Consider the following 14,713-nt stretch of genomic DNA (forward strand, 5'->3'; position numbering starts at 1 on the left):
TAAATTGCCCGTAGGTGTGACTGTGAGTGCAAATGGTTGTTTGTTTGTATGTGCCCTCCGATTGGCTGGCAACCAGTTCAGAAGTGGCTCAGAAAATGGATGGATGGAGGTTTTGACCAGTCCAGCAAGCTGTTGTCGGTGTTGAAAGTGTCATCACTCTGACTGTTGCTTCACACATCACACACTTGAGTCTTCATTAGATCATTTCCGGGGTACTCTAATCTAGATGGGATACTCTAATCTTACGCTGTTTCTAATCTTACGGGGTCAAAGTTAAGATGACAAGTTCATCAATCAGTGTCATTTTGTCCTGATATATTACTCCAGCCCATCCACTAAGTGTCCACAACGATCATGGGTTCTCTCGGGAATAGCCTGTCAAAGATTTGTCACACATCCCCACACAATGTGAAAATGGAATACCCGCATTTTTTGTTTGCAATGCAGCGAATATTCACAGACAAAGACATGACCCTTCTCTGTCAACCTCACAGGTATCTCATTTTCTACATAGGACTTGAGATACTTATGCATTTATGTTCAAAGTAAGCCTTTGTATTTACCAGGGAGTTAGAGCTCTACATATCGTATAGTAATGAAGTTCGTGTGTTTAAAAATGCAAGAGGATCCCCACCTGTGCACGGCATAATCAAAAGAGACCCCCAAGTACTTGTTCTGAGAAATTCAATGTTTAGAAGAAAAGGCCAACTGTGGAGGAAGGGGGCAGAGTACCACAGCTTTATAATGTACCTGCTCTCCTTGCTCTCTTCTTCCTGGTATTTATTCTGCAGAATACAGACCAGGCACGCTTATATAAAGCTGTCCGGTATCCCTTGAGGTATGCATCCATGTGTGTGTGTTTGAAAGCTTTGCATGAACAGCATCAGTGAAAATGAAAGGTACTGTAACACCCCACATTCAGCTTGCCTACCGAAAACATTGTAAGTAGCAGGAACATGTCAACGAGATTTGGGTCAATGGCAGAGTAACAACCTCTGTAGCCACATGAAAGAGAGAAAAAAAAGAACCTTTACTGTCCCCAAGTGGACACAAGCAAAACATACATCTAACATCCATCCCTATCAACCTATCTGATATCACTTATTAAACTAAATAAAAACAATGCTCACAGACATTACCGACACCGTGCCGATATCTGTTCATTTGTACTATATTGGTGACTCTTGTAAAAGCAGTCATCTGTTGTGATGAGGCAACTGAAAGCTTAAAAGCAGAAGCTTTCATCCTCTCTCCCCCAAACATGAACTTTTGACATGCATGCTCATGCAGGCTGGGCACCGTTGTGACATGTGCGCATCTTTGAGTGTGTGTGTGTGTGTGTGTGTGTGTGCGCGCGTGCCTGCGTGTGCGTGTCTGTGTGTGTGTGCGCGCGCCTGCGTGTGCGTGTCTGTCACAGACTATTAAATTCCTGACTACACATGGTTAAAACCATGAAGTTTAGAAGTCAGAGGAATCCCTGACTATTTCAGGTGGGGGAAGAATACTTTCATTTTATTACGTTCAACTTAAGTGATTGGCAACACCATAGAGATGAGACAAAATACACACAGCTCCTTCATTTCTTGGTATTCTCGTAAATCTGCAGACACGTATAGTATTTTGGTATAATACAGAGCTATTTGTGAAAATTAATATCGCCTTCCCAATGTTGTTTAGCAGTAAAGTGAATGCAGAGCATTTTATTATTTTTTTATTTCTTGTGAAAGCATTGTGAAGTTGAGCCTCTCTATTTTTCTCTCTCTCTCCAGGTTGCAATTATTGCTGGAAACTTTGATCTTGCTGAACTTATCAAGAACCACAAAGAGAGTGACATAGGTGAGTAATAAGACAAAATGGGTTCTGTTCTCCTTTCCTCCATTTAGCTTTCCATCCATCACCTATTCTTTCTCAGCCACCAGTGTGTATTTCTGAATCACTGCTGGGATACATTACAAATCCTCCATGCCTCGATTTTTTTAAAACGACCTCCCAGTATAATCTCCACTATGGGATTGGAAGAACCAAGAGGATGAAAGTTTATGTTTACACCAGGACAATCCCAGTCTGATTAGGCTGAGAGAAAAGACCAATGCCTCAGATCCCACAATGACAAGGAGTGAAAATTGATTAGTTGTTTCCACAGGTGTTATTAGTGTGTGAGTGTGTGTGTGTGTGTGTATGCGATCAGTTGTGGATGGATGTGATGACACAGAGATGAATGAAATAATTCTTATATTGATTAAAACTGGGTGGGGAATTGTGTGTGTGAGGGGCAGTTATACAACAAGAATGCTCAGTTTCATGCATGGTGTGTGGATTTGCAATTAAGATGTAAGGTTTTTTTGTGTGATCGTGTGAGAGTTGATAAGGGATTTAAAACACTTGGAAACTGGATGCAAATTTTCAGGAATAGTGTGACTCCTGAATGTTAATTCGTTCATGCTATTTAAAATCACATCTGATACATGTAAACCAAGACAAACATGTACAAGTGATTAATTCTTATAGTTATCGAGTAAACCATGCCTATGGCACTCCATATCTGTATATTGCTGCTTCATTTGTAATTTAAAGTCAGAATGTCTCTGTAGCAAATTGTTGCACAATGGAAACTTGATTTGATTTGATTTCGGGCAAAGAAGACTTACATTAACAGTTTAAATGATAGCTTTCATTAAACATGCTAAATGAACCATTTAACGTAGCTGCTTTTAAAGGGAACTGAAGAAAGTATAGTCTATGACAACCCCTCTGTGTCATGCACAACAACCCAAATGCATTTCAGTCTAAATTCTAAATTAGGGCTGCACAATAGTGGAAAAAAATGACATTGTTTTTAAAACTACGATATATATTGCGTTGTAAAATAATTCAGGATCAGTGTTGGGAAAGTTCATTTTCACGAGAACTAGTTCAAAGGGCAGTTCATCATTCCAAAAATGAACTAGTTCAGTTCATAGTTCATAATTAAAAATTTTGAACGTAGGTCAAAAAACTAACAAGTTCATAATTCTTCCCCCCCCAATATGTTGGGTAATAGGCGGCATGGTGTTGCCTGGTTAGCACATCTCCCTCACAGTTCTGAGGACCGGGGTTGAAATCCCGGCCTTGCCTGTGTGGAGTTTGCATGTTCTCCTCGTGCCTGTGTGGGTTTTCTCCAGGCACTCTGGTTTCCTTCCACATCCCAAAAACATGCATGTGAGGTTGATTGACGACTCTAAAATGTGAATGTAAACTGTAGGTGTGAATGTGAGTGCGAATTGTTGTTTGTTTATATGTGCCCTGCGATTGGCTGGCAACCAGTTCAGGGTGTACCGCCTCCAGCCGAAGAGAGCTGGGATAGGCTCCAGCATGTCCGTGACCCTAGTGAGGATAAGTGTTACAGAAAATTGATGGATGGATGGATGTTGAGCGGCACGGTGGCCGACTGGTTAGAGCGTTAGCCTCACAGTTCTGAGGTGCGGGGTTCAATCCCCGTCCCCGCCTGTGTGGAGTTTGCATGTTCTCCCCGTGCCTGCGTGGGTTTTCTCCGGGCACTCCGGTTTCCTCCCACATCCCAAAAACATCCATTAATTGGAGACTCTAAATTGCCCGTAGGCATGACTGTGAGTGCGAATGGTTGTTAGTTTCTATGTGCCCTGCGATTGGCTGGCAACCAGTTCAGGGTGTACCCCGCCTCCTGCCCGATGACAGCTGGGATAGGCTCCAGCACGCCCGCGACCCTAGTGAGGAGAAGCGGCTCAGAAAATGGATGGATGGATGGATGGATGTTGGTTAATAAGCTCGTTACCCTCAAAATACTGGCATTTCATTTTCCCAATGTTGCCACCCATTCAGTCCACACTAGTAGCCATCTGCAGCTTTCACCCGACAATCTCAAAAACATGAGGAAAAACTTGTTGCTTGGTGTTTTGTTTTTTTTAAATGGGGAATTAAAACAAAAACAGGAGTTTTGTCCTAAACGTGCAAACAAAAACACGCAACACAGTATGACAGGAACTATGGTGAAAGGTTATTGATAACTTTGCATTCCTCACAGCGCTGGCTCTACTCTTACGTCACAAAACAAAATAAATACCATATTATCACAGATGTGATCATACAGTTTCTTAAAGCATTCTGATACAAATAATTTTCCTAGTAATCCATTTTTACGATTATGTACTGTCTTACAAAAGAACACATTCACTCCAATTTACGCAGTATCCCTTAATGCACACAGCTGGACCGCGTGCCTGCCTAGTTTCATTCTGAAGCATGAAATAGGAAATGCACCAGGTGTACATTGTTTCCTGCGTCCTCTTTCATAATTATCATACAAGGAGATAAGTATACAACAATATGGGCTGCTCTGTGTGTTGTTAGAAGCATTATAATTTACCATAACATGCAAGGTGCTAATCTTATTAGCATGTACAAACCCTGTCCCATGTCCCTCTGCTGGTCACTTTTAAAATTACAGTTGATACACTGTTTATAACAGTACACCAACATCGCAGCAGACCCTGTGATATGAGTATTGTGCACACGTACATCGGAATGACTATGCTCAAACAAAATATCGTGCAGCCCTACTCTACATCATAAATTTTTTTAGGACATGCAAACAGATGTGGTACCTGATCTACTAACCAGGCACACCCAGGATTGCGTCTGCCAAATGAATCTATTTGCATATGCTCCTCCCAATACACAAAATGAACTGTGTGGCAATTTAGCGTATTGTGGGAGGAGCATATGCAAATAATCTACAGTATTTAGCAGGCACAACATGATTTAGTCAACCTGCGATGACTGATTTTGCATCTTGAAATACCATGTCTGAAAGGATGGTGCAAAGCAGCATGCAAAGCGGTGCCAGGTTAGCACTGGCAAATTGAAAGGCGGTGGCGAGAGCATTTGTAAACATTTTTGAAATGCTAGAAACAAAATTCAGCCGTCGGATCGTCTATTCAGCAATGCAATTTTGGAGCAAGTATCACAAAAAGGCCACACCGATGACATTTCCTACAAAAAATTCTAAATTTCCGTGCATCTTTGTCAATTGATGCTCTCTCACAGCAGTTTTGTGGGTATGCTATCCCAAATTTTAAATCCAATGTTATGCAAGATGGGCGCATGTAAAATCATAGAGAACATGGCTTTTATGCATTTGTTGGCTTCCCCATAATCCTTGAAGCAGTCAATTTTTTTCCGGAACTCACTATTATGTTTGTTTGCTTCTTCCACTAACACTTCCAATTCCCTCACTTCATGTTGCGCTCGCGGTGCTTTCACCAACGATCCAAGTCGAAAACCATCAAAACTACCTAAAGCGCAAAAACCTCTTTTAAACATACATACCGTACATACTGTACTGTGTGAGAGATGAACATAGTATTTCAATGCGAATCAGAATCATCTTTATTTGCCAAGTATGTCAAACACACACACAAGGAATGATGTCTCCGATAGTTGGAGCTGCTCTAGTATGACAGTAGACAGCCATTTTGACCAAAAAATACTTTTGAGGCATAAAAACATAAAAACACACTATGGAGAGTCACAGAGAAATGAGAGGTTACCGGAATTTGTGGTAATGCTGATACAATTCCTCTTGCAATTTAATGGCAAGAAGGAAGAAGCTGTTGGAATGCCTGCTGGTTTTAGTTTGCATTATTCGATTGCGCTTACCTGAGGGAAGGAGCTGGAATATGTGGTGACCAGGTTGTGTTGGCTCCTAGAGGATTTTGCATACCCTTGTCTTAATTCTGGCAGCATGCAAGTCCTCAAGAGTAGGTTGGTGGGTATTGATTAATTTTCGGCAGTCTTGACTGTCTGATTTTGTCCTTCTTTGTGGCAGCACCAAACCAGATTGTGATGGCTGCACACAGAACCGATTCAATGACCACTGTGTAGAACTGCCTCAACAGCTGCTGTGGCAGACCACGCTTCCTCAGAAGCCGCAGGAAGTACATCCTCTGCTGGGCCTTTTTGAGGATGGAGTTGATGTAGGTCTTACACTTCAGGTCCAACAGAGACTGTAATTCCCAGGAACTGGGAACAGCGTGTGGGGCAGCTGTGGCGAAGGATGCTTCCTGAAGTCCACCATTATCTCTACAGACTTGAGCGTGTTCAACTCCAGGTTGTGTCGTCTGCACCAAAGCTCCAGCCACTCCATTTCCTGTCGATATGCAGACTCGTCACCATTTTGATGAGGCAGATGACTGGTGTCGTCTGCAAACGTCAGGAGTTTGACAGCCAGGTGCGTTGAGGTGCAGTCGTTCGTATAGAGAGAGAAGAGCAGTGGAGAGAGGACTGGAGGGGGTCCAGCAGGGGTCCTGTGACGCTCTTGTGGTCCTCCAGCATAAGGCGTTCAACTTCATGACCACAGATGTCAGGGTGACAGGGCTGTCATTCGGTCCTGAAATTGCAGGTTTGTTGGGAATTGGGATGACCGTGGAGCGTTTGAGGCAGGATGGAACTTCACACAGTTCCAAAGATCCATCCATCCACATCCATCTGTGTGAAAACTGTGTGAATTGACAGAAGTGGTGTTCGAAATCCTCGCTATCTGAGCTTAACTTGCACTCCGGGACGCTTCCCTATGTGGCGCTGTCTTTGTCTCCTCCATGTGCCATAGAGTACAGCCGCTCCCCGAGTAAGTAACTCCGAGAAAAAACAGAAAGTTGGCGAAAGAAGGTTCGGAGTAGACTCCCTAATGTTTAGCAAGTGTAAGTAAGTCGCGTAATATCTCCTTGACAAACGAAAAAGACAAAAACAAGGACAATACTAGAGAGAGTGTTACCGAGGTGTCCACACGTCACGGGTTTATAGTTCGTAGTAATTGTTTCTTGGTTCTGATTGCCTCTTGTCAGGTGGATGGTAACTTTATGTTGGGGTTTTCAACAAAACACAAGAAAGGATCCCACGAGAATATTGAATTTGAGCAGAAGGCTAATAGATTGAATAACAACAATTTAAAGGTGCAGGAACCTGCCTCGGTCAAACCTAAATGAAATGCAACATTTCATTGATAATTCTTGTTTCATTTTAGTTCTATTATGTAAAAATTACAGCTAATGTAATTAACACAATATAGACAGCAGTTGACTTTATATATTCTGTATGCATTTACATATTAGCAATGATTTGCCAGCTCCCAGTTTATTCAGATATTGGGCAGTAGTGCTATACAATATTACTAGTGAAATACAGAAAGCTTTATTTGGATTGTGGCTCAACACAGTTCGGCAGGTTGTAGAGCACACAGCGAGCTCAGGGATTACAGGGCCTCAGAGAAAATGAGAAAAGATGAAAACAACAAATATATTAGGGAAGGAGAAAAAGATGAGTTTGAGTGGGAAAGGAATAAAGGGAGAGACAAAAACTCTAATCTAATCTAAAAATGTAATCCTGCAACTGTCTCTCATGGTCACTATTCACCAGTGGGGAGAATCAGACAGGAGTGACCTGGTAAAGTTCTACAGTAAATGGAATGTAGTGCAGGATTACCCCCAAACACAACCAAAATACAACCTCCCCCTCTCTTAATATCATACAAATGGTTGAATTTTAGAAAAAGGTATTTATTCGTTGTGTTCTTGTGTTTGGACATCTTTGCTTTGTCCCCACTGAGGTGTGAATATTGCATGTTGGGATGAGACATTTTTACTCCTGGATCTTCCACTGGGCACCATGGGCTCAGCATGTTGCAGAGGTGGGTGTCCCCTCTTTCCTCATGTGTGTGCATGCGCGTGTCGGTGCATCGGAGAGAGAAAGACAGAGAGAGAGAGAGAGACATGAGAATCCATAAACAATTGTATTATTATTAATTAATAATAATAATTATTATTATTTTTATCGGCGGCACAGTGGACGACTGGTTAGAGCGTCTGCCACACAGTTCTGAGGCCCGGTGTTCAATCCCCGGCCCCGCCTGTGTGGAGTTTGCATGTTCTCCCAGTTCCTGCGTGGGTTTTCTCCGGGCACTCTGGTTTCCTCCCACATCCCAACAACATGCATGGTAGGTTAATTGATGACTCTAAATTGCCCGTAGGTGTGAATGTGAGTGCGAGTGGTTGTTTGTTTGTATGTGCCCTGCGATTGGCTGGCAACCAGTTCAGGGTGTACCCCGCCTCCTGCCCGATGATAGCTGGGATAGGCTCCAGCACGCCCGTGACCCTAGTGAGGAGAAGCGGCTCAGAAAATGGATGGATGGATGGATAGATATTATTATTATATAATTTAATGTTAACTGCTTGTGCAGCCAACATATTGACCATATGATCAAAGTTGAAGATACCTGCTGCATAATCTTTCAGAAGTGGTTACTTTGTTTGGCATTGTGAAACTCCAAACCAAATTATAACATGAAGTGTTACCATTAGTCATAACCAAAGTCCTAGATAATTTTATCCCTAGCAACTCACCCAGGGAACTGTTATGCGATTTGGCTCATCGGGGTAAGGTTTCTGGGTAATTCCCCAGTTTCTTGTCGAAGTATCCTTAAAAGCTGCCGCACACTGAGTGCAACCCCCGAACCGGACTGAACTATTGCGCAGTGTGCGTGGTTTGGCAACTCTTTTCATGAGTAGCTGATTCGTCCGCCGCTGGTTTTCAAAATAAAAAATGTCAACGCCGGTGTATTCTGTTACAACGTCGCGGATTATAGCCAATCATTTCTGGGTTTTGAGCATGCGAGAGAATAACGGCCGCCGTTCTGCCTCCAAGCCATACAAATATGTTATAAAGCATCAAATGTTGTGTTTTACAACAATGCTTAACTATATTTATAATTTATAATGTACCTATGGATGAAAAACAAAGCTTGTAGTCAAAATGTGCATTGCGATCAAATGAATGGGAGCGAGCGAGCCTCTTTTAAAATATCAACACTCTCACTTTTATTTTCCCCCAAGACCTCTTTCTCCACACGTTCACTCCTTTGTCAATTTGACAATTGTAGAAATCAAAATGCTGAACTTGCCATGCAAAGTAAATAAAACAATACGTGTTAGGTTGATTGAAGACTCTAAATTGCCCTTACGTGTGAATGAGTGCGCGAGTGTTTGTTGCTATGTGCCCTGCGATTCGCTGACGACCAGTTTATGGTGTACCCCGCCTCTCGCCCGAAGATGGCTGGGATAGGCTACAGCACGCCCGTGACCCTTGTGAGGATAAAGCGATACGGAATGGATGGATGGATGGCTGAAATAAGTATTTAACACGTCACCATTTTGCTCATTAAATATATTTCCAAAGGTGATATTGACATGACAATTTCACCTGATGTTGGGAACAACCCAAGTAATCCATACATACAAAGAAAGTAGAACAAATAAGATGAGAAATTAAGTTATGTGTAATAATGTGAAATGACACAGGGAAAAAGTATTGAACACACCAACTGGTATTTATTTAATATTTTGTACAAAAGCCTTTATTTGACAGCTTCAAGACGCCTCCTGTATGGGGAAACTAGTCACATGCATTGCTCTGGTGTGATTTTGGCCCATTCCTCCACACAAGAAGTCTTCAAATCTCAAAGGTTCCATGAGCTTCTTTTATGGACCTTGAGTTGCAGTTCTTTCCATAGATTTTCGATTGGATTCAAGTCGGGTGACTGGCTGGACCATTCTAGCGGCTTTATTTTTTTTTTTATTCTTTGCACTCCTCTGTCAAAAGTCTTGCAAGGAGCACCTGATCGAGGCAAATTTATGGTGGCATGATTGGCTTTCCACTTATGTATTTTGGCCCCAACCGTGCTCACAGAAGCTTCGATATGCTCCTGTAACCAATGCCATCATTATATTTTGCAACAATTACTTTTCGATGTTCTTGAGACAGCTCTTTACTCTATTCATTTGCACTGACAAGGGGCTGGATTGCTGTTTGATTATTGATAGATTTTAGATGTTGGCTTGGGTTTCCATGCCTTTTTGCACCTCCCTTTCTTCATTCAATACTTTTTCTGTCTCATTTCACGTTCTTACTCACAACTTAATTTCTGAGTTTATTTGTTCTTTCTTTGTATGCATGGATTAGTTGGGTTGTTCATCAACATCTGGTGAAAGTTTTGTATATACACACACACACACACACACACACGGCGGCTGAAATAAGTGTTGAACATGTCACCATTTTTCTCACAAAATATACATCCAAAGGTGCTGCTGACCTGAAAATTTCACCAGATACACACGCACACACACACACACACACACACACACACACGCATATATATTTGGCGGCACGGTGGACGACTGGTTAGCAGATCACAGTTCTGAGAACTGGGGTTAAATTCCCGGCCTCGCCTAGTTTCCGTCAGGCCACTCTGCCATAAAGCCCCGACTGGTGGAGGGCTGCAGTGATGGTTGACTTTCTAGAACTTTCTCCCATATTCTGACTTCTTTACCTCTGTCGCCAAGGCTCTTCTCCCCCGATTGCTCAGTTTGGCCGGATGGCCAGCTCTAGGAAGGGTTTTGGTCGTCCCAAAGGTCTTCCATTTAAGGATTATGGAGGCCACTGTGCTCTTAGGAACCTTAAGTGCAGCAGAAGTTTTTTTGTAACCTTGGCCAGATGTGTGCCTTGCCACAATTCTGTCTCTGAGCTCTTCAGACAGTTCCTTTGACCGCATGATTCTCATTGGCCCTGACATGCACTGTGAGCTGTAAGGTCTTATATAGACAGGTGTGTGGCTTTCCGAATCAAGTCCAATCAGTATAATCAAATACAGCTGGACTCCAATGAAGGTGTAGAACCATCTCAATGATGATCAGAAGAAATAGACAGCACCCGAGTTAAATATATGAGTGTCACAGCAAAGGGTCTGAATACTTATGGATCAGAATCAGAATCATCTTTATTTCCCAAGTATGTCCAAAAAACAAACAAGGAATTTGTCTCCGGTAGTTGGAGCCGCTCTAGCACGACAACAGACAGTCAATTGACAGAGAACACTTTTGAGACATATAGACATTGACAAAAAAAAAAACAGTCACTGAGCACTGGCTGTGTGATATTTCAGTTTTTATTTTTTAATAAATCTGCAAAGGTTTCCACAATTCCATTTTTTTCTGTCAATCTGGATTGCTGTGTGTACATTGAGTGAAAAAAATTAACTTAAATTATTTTAGCAAATGGCTTCAATATAACAAAGAGGGGAAACTTTAAGGGGGTCTGAATACTTTCCATAGCCACTGTATTTGACTTGAAGCTACCGTCTTCTTCGTCATTTTCTTCTTCGCCTCTTTTTGAGAAATGAAGTATTTTTATGTAGTGCCCCCTAGTGTTTCGGAATGATATACCACAGTTGGATAAAATTGTGCCTTTATAACAAGATGACAGTCTTCTGTTCCTCTTTTTTTAATTAATGCCTTATGCTTTTCATACTCAGAAAGAAATGCCAAGTTTAAAGGGAAATCTATTTATATTTTATTTTTTATTATTTTTTGTGCTTGAAATGACCTCATTAAAATGTTTTTAGACAAGAAAATACACTTTCCTACTACATGAACAATGTAAATTTAAGACAAATACTGTTGATTATCGAAAAGAGGAAACCAGTTGGTCGTTCATTAAGTAAAATCTCTCATTTTCTCGTTTGTTCATAATTGCACTTTAACCAAGCAAAAATATATACTATCCAAAAACAGTATACTTTTTTTCTGACAGAAATGTTATTAGGATACTCGATTACTAATTGAAGCACTATTGGATGCAAATTCTCATTTGTGACAGGTCTGTTTAATCTCACTTTAGAAATAAAATGAGAAAAAGTAAGCTAAAAGCATAGCATTTTCATTGAATAACTGAAAACGTACTATTCATTGGTTTTGAGGGGGCAAAAACTAAGTCCCCTCCCACACACACACACACACACACGCACACACACACACACAACCGTTCACAATCGGCTTTGAAGGTGCAAAACATTTGATCGGCCCTAAAGTTTTCCTCAGGTTCAATGCTTATCAGATTTGTTTTGATTAATAAATATGGATTTTAAACTATATTAAATATGTAGGCGGTGGCCGACTGGTTAGAGCGTCAGCCTCACAGTTCTAAGGACCAGGGTTCAATCCCCGGTCCCGCCTGTGTGGAGTTTGCATGTTCTCCCCGTGCCTGCATGGGTTTTCACCAGGCATACATGGTAGGTTAATTGAATACTCTAAAGTGTGAGGAGAAGCAGCTCAGAAAATGGATGGATTATTATTATCAATATTATTATTATTTTTATTATATAATTTAATGTTAACTGCTTGTGCAGCCAACATATTGACCATATGATCAAAGTTGAAGATACCTGCTGCATAATCTTGCAGAAGTGGTTACTTTGTTTGGCATTGTGAAACTCCATCCATCCATCCATTTTCTGAGCCGCTTCTCCTCACTAGGGTCGCGGGCGTGCTGGAGCCTATCCCAGCTGTCAGCGGGCAGGAGGCGGGGTACACCCTGAACTGGTTGCCAGCCAATCGCAGGGCACATAGGAACAAACAACCATTCGCACTCACAGTCATGCCTACGGGCAATTTAGAGTCTCCAATTCATGCATGTTTTTGGGATGTGGGAGGAAACCGGAGTACCCGGAGAAAACCCACGCAGGCACAGGGAGAACATGCAAACTCCACACAGGCGGGGACGGGGATTGAACCCCGCACCTCAGAACTGTGAGGCTGACGCTCTAACCAGTCGGCCACCGTGCCGCCATTGTGAAACTCCAAACCAAATTATAACATGAAGTGTTACCATCCATCCATCCATTTTCTGAGCCGCTTCTCCTCACTAGGGTCGCGGGCGTGCTGGAGCCTATCCCAGCTGTCATCGGGCAGGGGGCGGGGTACACCCTGAACTGGTTGCCAGCCAATCGCAGGGCACATAGAAACAAACAACCATTCGCACTCACAGTCATGCCTACGGGCAATTTAGAGTCTCCAATTAATGCATGTTTTTGGGATGTGGGAGGAAACCGGAGTGCCCGGAGAAAACCCACGCAGGCACGGGGAGAACATGCAAACTCCACACAGGCGGGGACGGGGATTGAACCCCGCACCTCAGAACTGTGAGGCTGACGCTCTAACCAGTCGGCCACCGTGCCGCCATGAAGTGTTACCATTAGCCGCAAATTAAAGTTCAATTCATTTTTTTTTTTTTTTTTTTTTTTTTTTACTGTCAGTATATGGTGGTATTGGTATGGTATTTGCTTTCTCCACATGTGCGGCAATACACTTGCAACTGGCCGGTTTAGTTTTATTGACGATGTCGTGGTGGATAGGAATCATGCAGTGAGGCTTGAGGTGCTTAGCTGTCTGTGTGTGCCTTGGTGGGCTTGCTGTTCCTGCTGTGCATGTCTTGACCTCTGTTACACACTTTCGGTAACAAATAAAGTTGAAGTCATGATCGAATATTGTTAATATAAATAGTTTTTCACAGTTTGAAGAGTATATGCCATAGTTTGTTATATTGTCTGTTTGTAGGTGTTTATACAGCGTTTGGGTACCTATATTAATTATTTTGAGAAATATACTGTAAGTGCCGCAAGTTTGATGCTAATTTTCATTAGCAGGTCAATGGAGTTTTTCGTTCATTGTATGTTTGCTTTGAGCTAGCGATTTTTGGGAACAAAAACGAAGAAAGAAACAAAGTCTGTGATGTATTTGAACATTCAATATGTGTCATTCTTTTTTTATGTGAGTTTAGTTTTACAGTCAACTTCAACTGGAGTGTCAATAAACGACTTTAAGCAAGCAACAGTCACTCTTACTACTTGCTACTATGTTAGCAATTTAACAACCTGTTGTTGTGACCACGTGGGCTCTACATACCATCCGGGTGCTGCTGGATAGAAGTGCTGGAGCAGAGCATGGAATGAACCGCTTGTATCTTCTTTTTCTTTCATTTTCCTTCCTCCCGATAGGGGTCGCCACAGCGCGTCATCCTTTTCCATGCAAGCCTTCTCCTCTCTAACACCAACTGCCCTCATGTCTTCCCTCACGACAGCCATCAACCTTCACTTTGGTCTTCTTCTAGCTCTCTTACCTGGCAGCTCCATCCGCATCCACTCACTCTCTCTCCTCTGTACGTGTCCAAACCATCGAAGTCTGCTCTCTCTAATTTTGTCTCCAAAACATTGAACCTTGGCCGTCCCTCTGATGAGCTCATTTATAATACTATCCAACCTGGTCACTCCTAAATAGAACCTCAGCATTTTCATTTCTGCCACCTGCAACTCTGCTTTCTGTTGTCTCTTCTGTGTTACTGTATCTAATTTGAAATTTAAATGTAAGGGGATCTGAATATGTTCCGTACCCACTGTACATGCTAGCTGTATGCTGCTCGGTAGATAATGTGAATAAAAAAAGAAATGCAAGATTGATTCTTGAGAACACTACACTGACTAAACCAGACTGTATTGAACAGTGCATAGCTGGTCCACTGAAACTTACCATTTGCGTCATCACAAACATCAAACTGCATGATTCCAACAGTGCAATGTGGGTTTTTTGTGTTTGCAGTAATTAACATCCTTATTTTTACGTTAATTGTCGTCTATTCTGTGTATGTTACCAGCACTTTGTGGAATGTGTACCTTGATTAACTGTCACATTTATTGTTAATTTATGTTGCACTGTTTTTTGTTTGTTTGCTTTTTTAAATAAAACCATTATTTTCGGTAGTGTGGGAAAGCGTGACCTCCTGGTCAATTCTTCGACATGAACATTCCCATCAGGGC

At 42.0% G+C, this 14,713-nt stretch overlaps 1 protein-coding gene across 1 annotated transcript in view; it reads left to right on the forward strand.

Annotated features, from left to right (window-relative positions):
• The window catches only part of LOC133474453 (SH3 and multiple ankyrin repeat domains protein 2-like), a 282,765-nt gene that overhangs the window by 77,564 nt on the left and 190,488 nt on the right, over positions 1–14,713 (forward strand). The window contains exon 9 of the mRNA XM_061766190.1: positions 1,770–1,836. Within this exon, the coding sequence (XP_061622174.1) occupies positions 1,770–1,836 (67 nt within the window). The remainder of the gene's footprint in view (positions 1–1,769; positions 1,837–14,713) is intronic.

The sequence above is a fragment of the Phyllopteryx taeniolatus genome, chromosome 2 (assembly GCF_024500385.1).
Source record: "Phyllopteryx taeniolatus isolate TA_2022b chromosome 2, UOR_Ptae_1.2, whole genome shotgun sequence".
NCBI lineage: Eukaryota > Metazoa > Chordata > Actinopteri > Syngnathiformes > Syngnathidae > Phyllopteryx > Phyllopteryx taeniolatus.